The following is a 19,689-nucleotide window of genomic DNA, read 5'->3' as shown; positions in this document are numbered from 1 at the left end:
CCTGAGAGAGACCAGACCCTGTAGATGGGCTGCAGAGCCACACTTGTGGTCTCCCTCTGCCCTCACCTGTACCAGCAAAAAGGATGGGCTGCAGATGGCCTACTTGGTGCCAGAAATTATTGTTGGCCACCACTTGGCATGCTGGCTTCCACCCTGGTGGAAAAGCATCCATTTGGGCTTCCCTTCACTTGGTAGTTGTTTTGGCTGCTTGTGTTTAAAAGGGCACTTTTAAAACAAATACTCCAAATGTAATTTTTCCCACTCCTGTCTTACCATTGTCATAGCATCTCTCACTGAGGTGTTCTCTCTTTTTTTGATGCTTTCAGCTGAGAGATATCAGAAAAATAATTATTTTTTCCATCAGCGAGCAGCTAGTTTTGATCGGTTCTACTGATACCTGAAATAGCCAGCCCTTCACTCTTAGCTGTGAAGCAGAGGGAAGGGCCTTAAGCTACATCAGCAAAGCTTACTGCAGGGCAGGAAAACCTGGCAGTGTAGTGTTAGAAATGTTTTAGCTCTTTTCTAAAAATGTTAACGTCACCTTTTATTTACTAAATTTGTCAGAACTGACACTGGATCAAGAGCAATATTTAAATGTAATGTACACCTCAGTGAACACTCAATGCAGAAATCAATAGTACTGTTTAAATTTCTCTTTCAGATTGTTAAAAGGAAGAGTCTGCAGGGCTTGAGCAAAGCCATTTGCAGCTGAAGGGGGCCCTCCTCTGGGGGAAGAGGCAGCTGCTCGTACTGTCTGCTCTCACCCAAACTCTGTATTTTCCAAAAAGTCTTGAATTTGGACCAGCAGAAATTCCAAACTCCAATGCCAGAGAACAAAATTAAAGAATGTGAAAATTGTATCTTGCTGTATACTGCAACTTTAATAATAATGAGCACTTCTGAGTTCGTTATTGAGGTTTATATAATGCCTGAAAAGTTTATTTGCTGGTTTCCCTTGTCTCCCCTTTCAAAACACTTCCTCATAACAGCAAGAGTCATGCATTTTGTTAGGAGTCCTTCCCCATGGGAGGCAATTCCTGTTCATTGTTTTAGCTGTCACCCCATGCAGTCCTATGTACCAGTTCTTTGCAAGCCACACCTTTCAAGATAAAAGAGATGATGGGCACGTGTTGAGGTACTCAACTGATGTGTCAACAGGAAGTTTTTAAATTGATGTATTCAGTAGTAGCAAATACACAATAAGGAAAGATTGGGATTGTCTTGCAGCTAGACTCTTCAAAATGGAAATTCACATCTGCATGGGTATAGCTAAAAAATGCATTTGTCCCTTGTGGATGTGTACTCCAAAGACTCCTTCCATTATGATGCTATAAAGTTTGACGAAGGCATTATATAATTGTTTTCATCACTTTCAGATCTTAATGAATCATATTTTATTGTAATATATATTCATTGCTTTCCTCAGTTAAAAAGAAAGTTACTGCTTTTATCTTATATGAAAAACAAGGGAATTTGATAAAGCATTCATTATTTTCATATTACTAGTATTAACAGAATAGAACTAGTACTATTTAATTTTAGATCTTCATAGCTAGCTTGTTAATAACTCATATTTTCCTGTGTTGTATCCTACTATTTTTTCTATTTTTTCCCAAATATTCTGCATTCTTGAGAAAAAGCAAATCCAATGAGTGGATAAGTGCAATATTCATAGAATAAACAGGCCCCTCATCCAGGACTTGGAGTGGAACGTGCAGTGTGAAATGTTTGCAATTCTCTATTCATGCACTCTTAGGGAAGGGGAAATGCAGGGGAGGGGGCAACTGGATGAAAACAGGACCCTTGGGTAGGTAGAGACTGACAGCTGGGGTGGCTTGGGTTGGGAATGGATGCTTTCCATAAACAAGTATCACCTGTTAGTGGAAGCATAAGGATTATGCAGCATGTCGCCAGGATTATGTATAGAATGTGCATTAACATCCTTATCAATACAGGACTTCTGAGCTATGCTTGAAACACTCTGTATGTCATCCATGCATGATTCTGTCTTCTGGTTTGTCTCTGCTGGATGATTCTGTCTTCTGGTTTGTCTCTGCTAGCTAAGTCCTCTGTTGCACTTCAGATTTGGTGGTAGCTTCAGAAGGGAAAATAATTCTGCTGGTGCAGTCCCAAGTTTGGCTACTGCATTGTTACTTGTATTTATTGCAAGAGCTATGGAAATATTTTTACAGGTCCTTACTTTTCTGCCCTTATTGTTAACCTAAGAAAAAGTCCCCTATTTATCTGGGTTAATTCTCACCTGCAGAATTTCACAGATGTTTTGGATATTGATTTCATATTTCTTGGCTTGCAAAGGTGGATCTGTCAGGTCCTAAATAAAGTTGGGCAGAAACTTTGCTCTTCAAAAGAGATATTGTATTAAATTCTATTTGAATGGAAGGAGAACTTCCAGCTGTCAAAAATAATGTGACTTTACAGGTAGCAGCAAAATCTACTACCTTTGAAAAACTGGACTATTTTTGTAAGGTGCAAGAGAAATGTGAAAGCCAGAGCACTTGACTCACTGAGCTCTGGAAAGTACATCTCCGGTGGCTCTAGTTAATTACTCTGGAGAGATGTACCTCAGTTTTCTGCTTAGTTTTTGTCCTGCTGTTCTTAAGTTTGTCAAAGCCTTAATATTACCAGAGACCTTTGCATTCAAACAGAAAAACGGAATTCTGCAGCTGTATTGAAATAGTATATCAAACACATGATTTTGGAGAACCTCTAATACTTTACCAATTAGCAATCTGGTTTTGAGGAGCCAACTTAATTCTTTCACATGCCCTTGTCTAAACTGGCAAGAGGCCCACGAGCATCAGTAGAGTTACACTGACAGAAGATCTTGTGGGTGCTCAGCATGGACCGTTCTCTGCACAAGCAAGCCCTGTGCACTCTGTTCCTACACCTCCAAAGGGTGCACAGGGCTGCTTAGCCTTGGTGCTGCTCTGCCATGATCCACTGTTCTGCCAACACTGCAGCTCTTTAAAACCAGCTGGAGCTTTGCTGCTATTTGCTGGTGCTTTTCCATCACCAGCAGCTCCTTCTCTGTCAGCTTCAGATGCTATTTAGCCACGTAGTGAAGTGCTGTGTATCAGTGCAGTGTTTGATAGCTGCCATCAGTACCAGTAGGATGGTCTGAGAGCATGTGTTTGTCTAAGTTATTTTGATTTCATTTGCTCTTTGTTGCTTGCTAGAAGCAGGGACCAGCACTGCGATGATGCATGGGAATGTGTCCGCACACTTGAACTGTTTGATGGCCTCTGCTAACGCTGCCCAGTGCTTGTGCTGCTCTTTCTCTCCCTCTGTGCTGCTCAGCAGTTGTGTCTTTTGTGTGTGTCTGTAATTTTCAAACAAAGTACTGTACATAAGGCCGGATCCAGGAGCCCCCAGTCAGCTGACTTTGGCTTGGGATGTTTGTTGCTGTTGCTGCTTTTCCTCCTCCATCTTAGACCCAATTTGGAGCAAAACACAGGTGTCTGTAAGAAGTCACCTGTAACTCTGCTTTGGGGTGTCAGTTTTGCAGGGTGGCCATGGGTGGAATGAGGAGCTCTTTTCTCTTGAGTGCCCTTGCATCAGGGCCGGGAGTCTGCAGCAATTCCTGGAGCGGAAGCTGCGTCGCACTGCGTGCGGACACGGCTGGCATTGTGAGAACAAATTAGTTTCCCCATTTTATATTGTCAGGGCTGGGCTGGTCCCATCAACTATGTTCTTAATTTGTTCTTGCATCAAGGTAGTGTTGATTTTTAGTTGGAGAGTGCAATCTTTTTTGTTTTGTGTTTGGTTTTTTTATAAATAAATTTGGTTTTAAGCTTCACACTGGCGTTTTACAGACCTGTTCTTGTCAGCATAAGCCACTACTGTCCTGAGTTGAGACTCCTGTTTGTTACTGAATTGAAATTATGGGAATTATGTTGATCATTTGGAAAGAAATTAGAAAAGAAATTAGAAGTAACTATATTGGCAGGGGGAGAGATAGATAAAATATGAGGAAAAAGATGTTTCTAATAAGGCCATGAATTATTTGGTCTGACACTGCAGGTGCTTTCTCTGTATAGATGGTTTAAATACATCACTGCTCTGTAACAGGATTTTTGTTATTGAGAAAAGTTGATTTTTTTTCAGTCCCTAATATACTATAATAATCTGTATCGTGAAGCCACCGGTCCACCAACAGAAGACAAACATAGGTTATTTGCTTGTTGCAGATGAGGCAGTTTGTGTGTCTGGGAGTTTATATACACCAAGGTTCAGCTGGTGGACTGGGCAAGCATGGCTGTTCTAAACCTGTCCATGTTGGCAGGAACAACCTGGTGCTAGTAGTGCTTCTGGAAAAATGTTGGCTTCAGTGACCTTTCCCTGATGCTCAGTGTTGTTAGGTTACAGTGGTACCTGTCCTGGTCACTGTTTAGTGAAGGAGAAAAACAGGTGGAAGGGAGAATCACTTGGCACTGAAAGAAAATTTTCAAAATATGATACTTAATATTTAGGTAAATATTTCAGGTTTCTCCAGATATTTCCCATCAAAGGTGTTATTGACTCTGTATTTGATGACTGAAAGGTAAGCAATGTGGCAGCATTCTCTGTGCAAACAGTTCTTTTGTGGTTGGAGAGCTTGTTCTTGAACTGCTTCTGGGTCACCAGGGAAGTAGTAATAAATAAACAAAACCCCTAGAGGGGCATTCAATTCTGTCCTGACTCTGGGCCCCCCAGAACACATTAATTCAGTTTGTTTCTGTCCCCTTGAAGCAGGACAGAAAAGAATAGTGCAGTCACTGGAGCTTGGCCTGTAGCAATTAGTAAACTGGAACAAATAAAAAAGAAAAGAAAAATAAACCTTTTTAAAAATTAAATATTTCAGTGAATAGCTGACTTAACTACTTTCTGTCTTGGACTTTCAGGGAAGGAGGAAGCTAGAATTGTTTCCAGTTGCTAGGAGGAATTTTTCTGTGTCATGCTGATCAGGCTTGCTGAAAAGTCTTGCTCATTACTCATGATGAGCTCAAACCTAGAATATTGCAAAAGCAAAGCATGTGTAGCATTACAATGACTTTTTTGTACTGAGGGTCCGAAGTGGGGTCAGTAGTGTACAGCGTAAGTGCATTTCTGCTGTCTGGCTGACTTGCACATGACATCAGTGCTGTTCCTTTAGTGCAGATTTAATTGCAGACAGCAGTGCTTATTATTCTGCTAACAGTGTTTAGGAAGGATCATGTAGATGAGCCTCCTCACTTAAGGCTCAATATCAAATGTCATATCAGGAGAAGCCCTGCCAGCAGCTTGATTGATTGCTGCTTAGGCTAAAGTTCAGATGTGGGTAACTCCAGGTGGGTGTTGAAAGCAGCTCAGATGCCTGTGTACATCTGTAGCTGTTTCCAGAGCTGTTAATTAGCCCAGATTATCTCTGCACACTGTGGGTAGCGAGTTCCTGGGAGCCTAAACCTGTTGGTGAAGAAAGGCTGAAATTTGTTTGAGCTATTGTTCTCCTCTGCATTAGCAGAGCAGTGACACATGTCTGTACTAGAAGCTCCTAGAGGGTTTGCTGTCCCAAAGTTTTAGTTGACCAAGAAGAAAAAAGAAAAAATGGATCTAGGCCTGGTCTAAGTGAAATTTTGCAGTGGGTTTCTTGGGTGGTTGGTGTTCTTCATGTGACCTTGAAAACTAGATGCTGTTGTCATTTCTGTGTTGGTGTAGAGCTCCGTTTTTTAGTGGTTAGGTGGTGGGAATGTACCTGGGGGAGCTTGGAGTCTTGGGAGAGTATGTTGGTGACCAGAGGTAGAGAAATGTGTGGCTGGTCTTAGTGTGTGTGTGGTCAAGTTGGTGACACTTTTTTGTCTTTTGTTTGTTTTGTTTTTAATATGGGAACCAATTTGTCTGTTCTGCTTCGGAAAAGGTCTAGAAGTTGGAGTGGTTTCTGTTGCAGTAAATATGAGAAGGAGTTAGCTGAGAGCTTTTTTTGTTTGTTTGTTCTTGGTTTGGTTTTTTTTTTAAGAGAGTTTATGGGCAGGAGACCATTTAGTTTGTTTTGGGTTGCAAGTTAAGCTAAGAGAGGAAGAAAATGAGTCTGGGGAAATCCTTTTTTGTGGTAACAGCTTTGGACCATATTTTGTTTTGGCCTCCGATCCAGCTCCACTGAAGGCAGTGGAGTGAATATTGTTGATCATGTAGATGTTAATGTTTTTGGTCAGTAATTAATTCTTAGAGAGGTGATAGATATCATGACATTCATAATGTGTCATAACAAATGTGAGCTAGGGACAGAAATAATAACTGTAGCTTTAAACATTGTTCAGTTTTTGTTTAATGAACTTGAGATGCTGACCAGTTGGATAAAACTGTTTGTACAATTAACAACTCCTGCAAGGGTACAGATGTGCTTGAGTCTGTGAGGGGTTTTCCTAGGACAAGAAATTATATGCATTATAAAAATATTGGCTTTGTCAGTCGTCCCAGTAAAACTGAAATCTAGGAAAGTGACACTTTCTGCACTTAACAGCATCTTTTGCCATTGATGGCAAGAGTTACTGTTAATGAGGGATTAGATGCCCCAGTCTGTCTGAACTGGCACAAAACAGATCTTTTTGTGACCAGTTCCTGAGTCTGTGTATAAACATTTGTAAAGACTGGATGCAGATTACAGTACTGGTTAACAAAATGAGAAAATTTTCTGTGGGCCAACACAAAAGATGTATTAGCAGTGAGGAGAATACAGATCTCCTTTTTGCCAAATGCCTCTCTAGAAATTTCCCTCAGGCTTCAGCACAAGTCAGCTGGGACCTGTGAGGATTTTGCTGATATATATGGTACTGGGAGCCTGTTTCTGTGACTGGGACAACAGAAGTGTGGCTTTATCCCAGCAAGAATTAATGAAATCATCATAGCACAATGTTTTCATTTGCTCTGGATATGACAGTGGTGGGGGGAATGAGCTGTGAAAAGCATAAGCTCCCCCTTAATCCAAATTTGCAGACTTTACTTGACTGCAGTGCCCAGTCCAGAACTATTTCAGAGCTGTCCTCATGGCTGTGCCCTGTGTGGGACAGGGAATGCACTCAGAGGGGTTGCCCTCCTCTCTGTGCCACGACCAACTGCTTGCTCAGAGAACTGCAAAGCAATGAAAAGCAATTGAGGTTGGGGATTTTTCCCTAGAGCAGCATGTCCTAAAGCAGTGAAGTAAAAACAAGTGCTTGTTTGGGAAATTTTAATCATGTCTCTGTAAAGGTGGAAACTCGGCATGGGTCTCTCAACAGAGAATAAGAAATACCATCTGTCTTGGGAAATTGTACATATGAAGATGCAGAACAAAGACTTCAGATTACTGTGCCTAAAAGTAGATCTCAGCATTTCTCTATAGGCATTTGTTAGAGCTATTGTTATTTTGGAACTGAACAGTATTTAATAATGGTTAATCAAGACTGCTCAAAAATTCCTGCAGGAAAGGAAAAAGAGGATTTGAGTTCTGGACACTTATAGGAGAGGGAGTTGTAAGAAACATAAAATGTGGCCAGGTGCTGTATTAACCTAATTTTTCTTCTAGGAAGTCACAGGTCCTTGTGATTGTGTCCTGGCATACACTAGAGCTGGTCAGTGACACCTCTTTGCAAAAATTCAGAGCCATGCATCTGATGGGCATGTGTGTATTGGAAAAGATGAGCCTAAAAAGGCCTTGGAGTAAACTACAGCTGATAAAAGAACTCCTGATTTGCATGTTCCAGATATGGTGAAATAACTTACATTGAGGCAACTTCAGCTCCTTCCGGGCATCTGCCATCTCCCTCCCTGGCAGCTCACAGGTGGTGGAGGGTGGCAGATGTTGGTGGAAAGGGAAATTCAGGATTCATGCTGTCACTGCTCTTCCTGCTCCGTGCCTGAAGTCAGAGCTCTGCTGGGCCACAGCAGGAGCAGACCCTTGGCACAGTGTTTGCCATGTCCCACAGGGCTCTGCCAAGCACTCTGAGCGACCTTTGCTGACCTGGGTGCTGCTGCCCAGCCAGGATGCTCCCCCCTCCCTGCGTGCAGGACCCTGGGAGGTTGTGAGGGACTGCCAGAATTTGAGAAGTGTTTTCTCAGAGAAATTACAAGTTCTTGCAATATGAACCTCTAATGTTTTCAAAGACTCAGGCAGAAAGGACTTGCTAAACAAAATGTACCTGTCATCTCCCAGTTCATTGACTGCTTGGACCAAAGGTGGTGCTAAATCTGATCTTTGTCTGTAATATTTATATTTTGTTGGACTTTTTTTTTTTAAGTGTTTGATAAAACAGATGCAGTGTCCTTCTTACATGAGAAATTTAGTCCCAGCTTGGGACATGGCAAAACTCCCTGGACCTTCAGGGCCCAGGATTGTTGCCTGTTACCATTTGAGCAGGCTTGCAGTGTTTGGGGGGAGGTGGGAAAAGGGTACTCTGTCTTCAAATGCTTGCAGACTGTAAGAATTGACTTGTGATTTGTTTGTTTGTTTGTTGGTATTTTGTTTACAATGCCTCTTATGCCCTAAGGAAAAATAAATTTTTGACCTTTTTAATTGTGATCCAGTTGGTTTGTTTTGTTGGGGTTTTTCTTCTAATTTTTTCAGTACTGTTTTGATTCCACTTGAATTCCACTGAATTTATCTTTCCCAAAATAACTTTTAATTTGTGTGTTCATGCAGTTGCAAATTTCATCTTAGGTTAAATGGACCTTGTCTTGTTTCCTGGCCAAAGTTATTAGTGTATGCTTTATTTTTGTATTTTTTATGCAGGGACAACTCTTGGGGATGCCAAAGGCAATGGATTAGGGGATATATTGGGTAAGGAGGTTTTAACAAGGGATGTAATATAGAGAGAAAACAAGGTTGTTTTTTATCTCTTCAGTTCCCAGCCTGACTGTAGATGTTCCTCTGTGCTGGCATGTAGGTGAGTGGTGCCCAAGGAGTCCTGTTGCTCTCTGAAGGATGCCAGGAGTTGAATCTGATGCAGCACACAGTCCTGGGCACAAACGTAGTGCCAAGTGTGACTGGAAACTGTGCCCTTTCTTCCCTTTGTGCTGAGTGAGCCAACCAGCTTGAAAAGGTTTTTTGGGGCTGATGCAATTTATTTACTAATGTATCTCCTTGTACACTGTAATTAACTGTTAATTGCTCACCTCTTGGCCCTTTTTCTCGGAGAACCACTACCAGAATTGTGCTGCACTCCAGACTGAATTTTTCTGGTGCTACTGTAATGTATTTGTAGTGTTTGTTAGAATCGATCTCGGCAGGAGCGGCGCTGAGCTCCGGGCCGGGCGCCGGGCACCAGATGGCGATGCTGGACCAGCGCTGCAGCTCCTGGACCAGTCTCGGAGCATCCTCCCTCTCATCTTCCTCCGCCTCCTTCTCGCCCGCCCGGGCTGTGCCGCAGCCGAGCAGCCCTGCCTGAATCAGCGGCATGGGCTGGGGCACCCTGGCTGGAGAAGGTCAGTTCTGCACCCCAGCTGGTCTTGGTGGAGAATCCTCGGGGAGCAATGGCGAAATTACAGCTGTGGTTTGGATGTGGGGAGGGAGGGCAGGCAGGGCAGGGTGACTCCAGCGATGCTCAGCAGATGAGGATGCAAAGCTCATTGGGGCTGTTGCACATGGCAGCATGAGGGGCTGCACAGGCAGAGGGAAACCTGGCAGATGTGCCACGGTACCTCTTGCTGGTGCCAAGGAAGGAGATCTGAGTTTGGCCCAGAGCGTTTGCACTTCATCGTAATCTGTGGCAGTGCTTGGGCTCAGCACATCCAGCAAGGCAGTGCTGCCAGGTCCTAGGGCTTTCTGTGCTGTGCAACCCTGTCCCTTGCTCCTGAGGGAACGAGGAGGCTTTCCAGACCCACTAGAGGTCATCCTGTCCCCGGGAAAGCAGGAGCTGGAACAGCTCTTGAAGAGCAGCACACAACTGTGCAGACTTGCCTTGTCCCAACAGCTGGGATCTCCTCGGACTGGTGCTGGAGAAAGCTGGCTTGGCACTTTACCTAGCCTGGAATGTTTCAGGCCACTGAGGAACTGTTAGAGTAGAATGGTTTCAACTAGAGAGGCTGAGGATACCACTCCTGGACTGTCCCAGACCCTTGGCAGATGGAGCATCCCCACTGAGGGAGAAGATGCCACCTCTTCCCATGACAAGAATGTGATCCAGATAATCTCATCTACTGAATAGTTAAACAAAAAGATGAGGAGAAAAAGCTCCCATTTGTTGTATTGTAGGTGTGCTCCTGAGCATATACCTGCAGCAGAGGATTGGGTTTTGAGGGAGCTGGCATGATCTCTGGAGAATCCAAATTGCCTTTGGGCCCTTGTGTCCCTTGCTATGTACCCAGGAAGCATCTGCACCTTACCTCAGCATCTTGCTTGGCCAGACCACAGATTGTCAGTGGGCCTTCCCAGCATGTTGCCAGGGCTGGAATGATGCTCTGTCTCATCTTCAGCCACCCTACCTGCCCCCTCCTAGGCTGAGCAGCATGTCCTGGCTTTCCTCACAGCACAAGTTCTTTGGTGGAGGGGGCTTTTTTGTGATTACAGAAGAGACTGTAATCAAGGCAGTGAGAGTAAAGAAGCTGTGTCTTCTCTCTAGGGAGGGCAGGAAGAGGCTCAGGAGTGTGGGGCCTAAGCTTTCAGAAATTATGTTAACTCTTGCTTTTACTTCTGTACCTTTCTGTACTCCTTACATGTGTGTGGTGTCCACCAAGGAGATATTGATACCCACCTCCCAGTGCCCTCCCATCCTCCAGAACTAAAGGAAAGTCTGAGATGTCTCTCTCCAGCTCCCCCTAAGCAAGAGGCTCTCATGCCACCCTTGCTTTTACCTCAGCCACACACTGTGCTGGCCATTGTGTTTTGCTGCTTTCGTGAAGTGGGAAATCCTCAGCGACCCGTGCTGCTGTAGGATATCTAAATCAACTTTATTCACGATCACAGTTATCCAATTATTCACAATGAGTTTTTCTTGTCTTTAAACAGAACACAAAACATCTTAAAGTAAAGCAATGAAATGCAGATGACACAACACAGAGGTACATGGGAACCTACACCAATCAAACAAAACAAAAGATTAGGATTTTTGTTATTTTTACTGGTTTTGCTGGTTTTTTTTTTCCTCCCTGGAGAGAGCCTTTTTCTCTTCCCTGCTTACAGCTGGAGGCCAGCCTGTGCAGGGGTAGGACTGAACCCCAATTTTTGAACTCAGATGCTGGGGGAGTTTTCAGCTTCTCTTAACTCCTAGAGTTTGGTCCACAGTAAAAGAAACACAGTTAATATATTAAAACACTCTCAGTTCAAAAGGTGAAAAGGGAATTTACACCACTGCACTGGTACCCATGGATGGAATTTCTTGAAAAATAAAATTTACTGCTTGGCTTTCCCTGCATGGAGTGGGACTGGTCCCACTGGTGTGGTGAAGGCTCGGGAGGCTGCTTATTGCACATTTCCCCACATCCACTCTTTCATCAACACCTTCTTATGCCTTGGCTTCCTCCTTTTTGAAATCTTTGCAGTGGAGTTTGTGTAACTACTGAAAAAGGCTCCCTGTGTGTGCTGATCACAGCTGGAGTGGCTGTGTGCCTGAGGACCAGCCATGTTCCTTGCAGGGCTGCTCTGACTCCCCCCAGGTTGTGCCAACCAGCCTCCTCCTGCCCCTCAGTGAGGCCATCTGGGAATGGGAGCCATGAGCTCTGGAGCTTTTGACAGCTGGGACAGGGCTGGGTTTGGGCTGTACATCAGAGGTATGCCAGGAAATGTCACAAATCCCTGTCACCCAGAGTGTCAGCATTCAAGTTAGTGCTGCCTGCAGGGCAGGCCCGGGGAGCTGCAGGCCCCTGGGTAGGCCGCAGTGATGGCGGCACCTTCAGAGAAAGGCTCTACAATGTGCTCCCCTGTGAGAAGTCTCTTTGCATCTCCTTGAGAGACAGAGCCAGGATCTGTTTTCCAGGTGTTTTTAGGATCAGCCTCTGCCAGTGTGGGTGGTGCAAACCCACCTGCTGCTGGAGGCAGGGGAACATGATGTCCCCTGCAGCAAGTGCATGTGTGCATTAAATACTGTTATCCCTTCACCACACTGTTCCCCCCCTGTCCCACCAATGGCCAAATGCTCAGGTGCAAGGGAAAGCTCAGCAGGAAGGCTGTGACTCCATGGCCTTCCCTGGTCTGGCCAGGTGGGTGATGTGGTGGGGGCAAACTCCACTGCCATGGCACCCTAGCCCTGACCCCTCAGGACCCAGACACAGCCCCTCCCTCCTCTGCAGCCCAGGAAGGAGCAGGATGGGTTGGGAAGGGAGGCAGAGAGCTCCTGCTGCTGCCAAGCCACACAGCCCAGCCCCAAGGGCCAGCAGCCCTGGGTCACACCTCTGGCCATGGCAGAGCAGCAGATGTTGGCATGGGAACTGTGGGGGCCACCACTGTCCCTGTTGGGCACAGCCGGGCTCCTCACTCAGGCAGCAGAGAAGGAGATTTGTTTAAATAAACCAAACCAAACCAAACCCCTCAAGTTATTTTTCTCTCACTCCTTACTTCCTAACACATAAGGACAGCTGTGTCCTGCCGGTGTGGCTGTGAAGAGCTGAGTACCACCTGGCTGGTTTTGTCTTAAAGCACAGTGATAAAGTTATCAGTAAAGGTAACCCACAGACGTGTGGGTTTATACATTCTTCCCCCGTGAGGCTGGGGTTTTTCCTCACAAGTGCTGTCTGGATGGCAGGGGGAGAAAGGTGAGGGAGTTGTGTCTCCCTCTCTCACAGGCCCAGGGGAGAAGAGATGCTGCTGAATCCCTCGTGCTGCGTGGAGACCACACGCAGGCTGGTGGTGGTGGGGTTTGGGAGCTGCTCCTCATGTGACAGGGTGGTGACAGGAGGTGGCTGATGCTGCTGGGAAGGAGCAGAGCTGTTGCCAGTGTTTGTTGCCAAAACCACCATGAAAGCCTCTGTCAGAGAATGGAAATGGAGGAGGAGTTGGGGACAGCCCTCAAGGAGCTTCCAAGAGTCTGCTCTTCTGTCTGCAGATATGGGGTGGGTGTTGCTTCACAACTCTTGGGTTCTTTTCTGCACTGGCCCCAGCCTCCCTGCTCTGATGCTCACTGCTCCTCCCTCGCTGGGTCAATGCTTGTCTTGCTCAATCCTTTCCAAGGAGCCTCCTCTGGTCAGGCTGGTTGTACACAGAAACACATTGCTCATTTCTTCTCTTCTGCTAAGCTGTCTCTGCATGTGGGGTGCCTCTGGAAGGAGATGTGTAGCACTGAAACTTTTACCACTTGCTGTCTATGTTAAAGAATGGAGACTCCACTCTGCTGTGCATGGTGTAGAAAGGGATGATTGCACTGGCTGGCATTTTTTGAGATAAAGTTTAAAATCCACAAGGGAGAGTAGTCCACTGCAACTTCCCTGACACTGGAGTTCAGCCGCAGGGCTTGCTTGGGGGGTAGAAGAGCAGCATCTAAGCTTGTCTCATGTGTTGTCCATGGAAGAGGAGGTCAGGTTGGTGGTGGTTGATGAATTTTGAATCTCCTGGGTGATGAATAAAGACCAAGGCCTGTGTTGTATCACAGCCTCCTCCCCACGTGCCCAGTCTCCACCAGGCATCTGCTGCTGCTCTAAGTGCTGCGGTATGTTTTGATGATATCTTTGATGGCCCGTCTGCAAATGGGGCAGCAGGCATTGGCCATCTTCTTGAGCTTCAGCCCACATGAATAGCAGAGACACATGTGTCCACAGGAGTAAATGACTGTGTCTACCACGTTCTCATAGCAGATGGTGCATTCATCTACCCAGGGCCCTGAGACGGACGGGGAGATGGGTGACTCAGGCAAGCTGCTTGGAGAGTTGGGACCTGTGCCTGCAACACAAAAAAAACCATGGTCACTCCCCTTGCTGACATCCCAAGGTAATTTCTGCCCTGCAGCCACAGAGGGACGAACCATGCTCCAGCAGAAATGCATGCTCCAGGACCAGGGTTCCTTCCTGTGACCTGCTGTCCTACTCACCGAGTCCGGGTTCACATGCCAAGGCTCAAAGCAGCAGGAAGGCAACATCTACTGGGGTCTGCTGCCCATGAGGAGCAAGCCAAGAGACAGCTGTTCCCATGCAACAAGGATTTGGTAAATTACATATCCCACCATCAATGCCTTGGGACTGTGCAGGTGTCTGAAGTTTTAGAAGTGCTGCAGAACAGCCTACACTTTTTTACTGCATGTGCATTTATCTAAATATCTGTACTTCATTGGCACTTTAGAAATAGCAATACTGTGTCTTACTGAAGGAGTGTGGAGGGAGAAAAGGAAGGTGTAGGCCGACCTTTAGCTCCAGTCCAAACTAGTGTGAGACATGTCAGTGCCACACAGCTCTCCAGAAGGAGCTCTGCATCACAGGGCCATGTGTGCGGCAGAAAATCCTCTGCTTCCCTTGGGACCTTTCACGATGAAAAGGGTAAGAGAAATATTGCTGTCTAGGCATCCAAGCAGCTTCCACATAAAACAGACTGAAAATAGCCCTTGCAGAGGCTCTCCCTTCCTCCCCAGGGGAGCTGACAGGATAATAATAATCTGTTGATTATTGTGGTTTTAGAGCCCTTCTGGGAGACTAGCTTGAGGTTGTGAAGGGAGGCAAAGGGAAGGCAGCAGGGGATCCCACCATTCTTACCACTGATGGAGCTGCAGAGGGGGCCAGAGCCACACGTAGACAGTAAAGGGCCAGAGACACCACTGCAGAGTACGGTGGGGGAGTTGGGTGTGGATGAGGGCGAGCTCGGTGCCGACAGTCCCAGCCGCTCCGCTAAGGTGGTGGAACCTGCGGGTGAGAGAAAAAATCGGTGGTTACTTCTAAAAACTGAGGCTGACAAGGCACTGGGGGTACATGGCAGGGGTTGCAGCTCTCATTGCCTCTCAGGATTGGTCTCATCAGGATGAAATCTAAGGAGGAGACAAAAGAATTCTCATATGCCTTCTTTTTAATGCTAGCAGCTGATCCTGAAGGGACATCAAACTCCCACAACCCCTGAAATTGGCTGGAGCTCCCTCAGCTACCATAACCCTTTGTTTCTGCCCTTAAATGTATCTCAAATCATTTAGTGCAGTTACGTCCCACGTGGTTTCATGCTCATATGTGCCCCAGTACTAGAGCCAGCCACAGGCTTGTAGCAGTAGAGGACACAGCCTGCGGAAGGGTGGGCTGGACTCCATCACAAGAATACATCCCTTTGTCAAAAAGTTGTGCAAAACTGCACTTTTCAGTAATTATTTATTTATTTATTTATTTATTTATTTATTTATTTATTGTTACTGAGTAATAAATAAATACATTCAATAAATTCATGCAAAGGCACTCAAGGACTTTTCAGAAACAAACAGGAGGGTCTCACAATCAGGAAACCTTAGCTATGCTCACTGTTCTGCCTCTTTCTTGCGTGGCTTTTGTCAGAGGTAGGGATAAGTCTCCAAAATGCATTTAGATCTAGGATGAACAAGGACACCTCTCCATCATTCAGGAATGTTTTCTTCACTTGCTTGTCTGGATGTGATAGCTCAAGAGTGCAAAGCTTCTTCAAGTCTCTTCTAGATGTCCCCAGCTCCATTACTTCCTGCTCCCACTGCCCACCATCAGTATTTATGTGCTCTCTGCCAGAGAAGCCACCTCTGTCCCACAGCCTGCCTGGCACCCTCCTTCCATCTCAGCCTCTTTCTTCTGCTGTTGTAATAATACATATCTTAAAGCCTCTTCCAGAAGGGAAAAAAACTGGAGTGCTTAAAACTCTACTTTCTGCAAAGGTCTTGTAGGGGACTTTCATTGCTGCCAATGCAGCCTGGTTTTTGCTAAGCCAGTGGTGAAACAGCAGCACACACGTGCTTGAACTAAGGGGATGGTTTCCTGGTGGTAAGAACCAGCTTGCCTAAGGTTTTAAAGTTTCTATTTCCCCAGCTGAGGGACAACCAGGGTAACTCGAAATCAGAACTAAAATGCTCAGACTTCTTCATGTTACCATATAAGGAGCCAGAGGCACAGAGAGTTTGGATCTACAGTGTCCTCAATGAGTTGGAGGCTATTCTCCAGAGAAAAAGCAGCAGTGGGAGGTCAGGAAAACCCCATGTGCCAGAAAGGTCCTTCAGTTCCTCTCTGCAGGGAGGCTACTGATCAAACCTGGGAGACAGGGGCTGCAAGTGCCAGCTGTGGATTGTGAAAAACAGCAAAAATACAGATTCTCCTGCTCTTTTTAGCAGAACAAGGCTGAGCAGTGAAAGTGCAACACAGGAACTGGGAAGGGGTCATGTTTGAGTAGAAATCTGTTTTGAGGACTGTGTATGAGAGAAGAAGCAATTAGCCTAAGCCATCAGTCCCTCAGTTTCACCCCTCTCCAAAACAAAAGGAGCATTTTTCTTCCAGGCACAAGCTGAAGTTTAGACTCTATAAAGGGCTCTGGAGTTCTCACACTTGAGATACTGTAAAGGGCTACCTCCTTCATAACACAGATGAGAGCTGAGGCTGGAGTTCAGCTCAGTAAATAAGCAAAGAGAATGATGCATCCTCTAATGACAGCTACTAGCAAGAGCCCTTCCCCTCCAGTCTGACAGATGACCAAAGCAGAAAACTTGCCCTGTGGTAACACACACTGAGCACAGGCCCAGCAGGCCTGCTCATTCACTGCACACACAAATATGAACACTGAGCAGCTGAACAAGTTTTTCAAGCCTTCCCTCTCCTCCCTACAGCCTGGAGGCATTTTTTCCACTCAGCTGACACAGAGCACATTGCATTTCTAACACCAACCTGGTCATTTCATTAAAGGCAAAATAAAGGCTGTTAGGAGTGTTTCTCTTCCTGGACTAATGGAAGAATTTGGAGGTGCCCCAAGTATCACAGCGTATGAGCTGATGAAGCATGCTGGCAGCAGGGCAAATGGCCTTTCCACAGTGCAGGGAGAGCTCAGCAGTGCAGGAACCATGGTTTTCTCTGGTTGTAGCTGGTCTGAGTCCCAAAATGGCCTTACCCAAGGGCCAGCAGACACCTTGCCAATTCTTCCTCCTAATACAAGGCGCAGCTCTTGACTTTTCTCCAGCATCAGTATAGAGCTTTGTTTAAAACAATCTGAGTTCCCTACCAGACAAGACACATTTCTCCCTTGGTGACAGAATAATCAACATAAGACATGTTACTCATGCTTTAATATATTGCTGGATGGTGTGCAGATATCATGACAAGGAGCATGGAATGAGATCATGAGCAGAGTGGAATGAGTGTGGCCAGCCTGGCTTAACTAAAACCAGATACATGAGCTCAAGGCCAAACATGCTCATTGTGTGCACAGAGCTCTCACCAAGAGCCAGCTTTCAAACCATGACTTAAAAAACTAAATAATTTCAAGTAAATCAACTTAAACATTCTTTCTCTCTCTAAAGCCCTCAGATCAATTGTCTCTGCTGCTAACTTGTCTCATGCTTGATCTCAAACACACTGGAATCACTCTTAAATGGATTTTGAATAAATTCCATTTGCTGTTTTATCTTTACAAAGTTCAATTATTGTCAAAGACCAATGCAGATTGATGTTTTGTCTACACTTCTGTCACTGCTGTGGGAGAGGTGCAAATAAATGGACCTCTCTGTCCACCGCCAAAGGAGAATATTATATTTTCAGAAGAGCTTTACCATGGAATGTACAGACAACATCATGCCTGGATAAGCTGCCAGTAAGCTAAAGGTTTGTCATTCAAAATAGTCTGGAAATAGGATCAGAAATAAATGGTATGGTGTTCAATGTGATCAAATGCAAAATGCAGCACTTAAGCAGAGATAATCAGTTACCTAAACACAGGACAGGGAATTAGTCCATTCTATCTGAAATACAGACATCCTACAGAAAAAAGGCCTGGAAATTGCTGGAGGTCACCAAGATGATCATAAACCAAGAATACCATCCTGTTACAAAAAGGTTGAGCCAATCCAGGGTCATGTGAGGCTGATTAAGGAGACTGGAGACACTGCGGTATCTTTGTCCCTAGAAATACTCAAAAATCAACTGGACAAAGTCTTGTGCTACCTTGGAAGTTAGCCATGCTTTGAGCAGGAAGTTAGATTAGGCAATTCCATGGGGTCCCTTCTGACCTAAAATATTGTATGATTTTTAAAATTTTTATATGGCAAAATTTTTCACAGCCTGATGAATGAAGTAAAGAAACAATCTGTTCTTCATGAATGTTCTGGGTAAGACAAGAAATCATGGGTTCAGTCTCCTAAGGTGCAAAGGTTAGACATAGTGAAGCACTGTAAAGCAATCAGTCTTCCCAGAGAGACCATGGCATCTCCATCATTAGAGCTCTTTCAGGACAGGAAGGTGAAGTAAGTAGTCTCTTGGGATCCCATACAGCATTTACAATTTTTATGAGAGTAGCTATCTGAATCCATAATTACCCTTTTATAAAATGTCCTGTGACCAAAATACAGCAGCTGTGGCTGTCAGAGATGCTTTTGATTCTCTGTATCTATTGTGGTGAACAGGATGATTTCCCAGAACACTGCAATCCATTCTCCAGGGTATTTCCTGAGGCTGTCCCAACTTCCAAGCATCTCTCCTCATGGCAGCTGTCTGGGGAGAGCTGTACTGCTGGAGGACTTATAACGGTAAGAAGATCAGATACAGTTAATGCTCCCTAAAAATACAATTTTCAATTAACTCTCTCCCTCAGTTATTTTATAAAAATATTATTTCTACATACATTTCTATAACAATAATGCAGAACTAGTTGTCTGCACTCCAGAATCATCCTTTCTTCCCCCCTTTGAACTCACCCCACTTCAACTTTGCTTTTCCTGGCTTACAGGATGCAGTCAGTGAATGTCCACTACTCTACAAGTCAGAGTTCACATAGTTTGATGATCTTCAAATTTTTTATGGGCTTTCTCTACCCATAATCGTCTTGACAACTATTCCAGAAGCTTAACTAAACATTGTTCCTAAAAGACAAATTGCCGGACCCTCCTTCCACAGTTTCTAGGGAAGAATAAAGTCTTATGCAACATAGGAACTTGCCCATATGCTGAGTTTCATGTTGAGCAAATTGACAGCCCCTTCTCTTTTATAACACATTTGCTGCATGAATAGGACAGATAATAAAGATAAGGTAATTATCAATAGCAATCACAGATTTTCAGTGTTGTTCCATCCATCCACAGGCCCCAGAGCTTCCAGCACACAGTGGAAAAGGTTAGTACAACTGTTCAGGTCTGGCTGCAGCATGTTTAAGGGAGTTCAAGCCATCTCTGCACTTCTCATACATTTCAGCCTAGTGATTACTGAGTACCTGGCAGTCATAGGTATATTGTATGATGGCATCACTTAGATGCCTTTAAAACCCTCACTATGATTTCCTTTTGTTAGGAGACAGATTGTTTAAGCATATCAGCTAAAATTCTTACCCTGTGTCAAAAACCGTTCAACACCCTTTCTCATATTTAACACTCTCAGTGTATCAGGGCCATTTATTTTGTTATTTAAACAGGATCCAGGTTCTTTCAAAAATCTGGCACAAATGTGTGTTCTGAGCTCATGTAAACATCTCTCTTAGTAGGTCTGTCCTGTAATACATGAGCTGCTCCAGAGTGAGGGGGGGCTGTGACGTTCCTGGCACTGGATATTGGACACCAGAGCATCCAGGTCCTCTTCAGATTTTCTGGCTTCCAGCCATGCTGCAGGAGAGCTATTCTGTCCCCCAGCCCCATC

The 19,689-nt window shown here is 45.0% G+C and overlaps 1 protein-coding gene across 3 annotated transcripts in view; it reads right to left on the bottom strand.

The window, feature by feature from the left end:
- Positions 1-7,154: 7,154 nt before the first annotated feature.
- NEURL1 (neuralized E3 ubiquitin protein ligase 1) overlaps positions 7,155-19,689 on the bottom strand; it is a 146,574-nt gene continuing 134,039 nt past the window's right edge. For all 3 annotated transcript variants that reach the window (XM_005481579.4, XM_014275731.3, XM_074545174.1), the window contains exons 5-6: positions 14,620-14,766; positions 7,155-13,816 (exon numbers count right to left, since the gene is read on the bottom strand). In XM_005481579.4, coding sequence (XP_005481636.1) covers positions 13,575-13,816; positions 14,620-14,766 — 389 coding nt within the window. In that variant the 3' untranslated portion in view covers positions 7,155-13,574. The remainder of the gene's footprint in view (positions 13,817-14,619; positions 14,767-19,689) is intronic.

The sequence above is a fragment of the Zonotrichia albicollis genome, chromosome 7, assembly GCF_047830755.1.
Source record: "Zonotrichia albicollis isolate bZonAlb1 chromosome 7, bZonAlb1.hap1, whole genome shotgun sequence".
Lineage (NCBI taxonomy): Eukaryota > Metazoa > Chordata > Aves > Passeriformes > Passerellidae > Zonotrichia > Zonotrichia albicollis.
The sequence above is the reverse complement of the archived record's forward strand: the minus strand, read 5'-3'. Positions and strand labels throughout refer to the sequence as shown.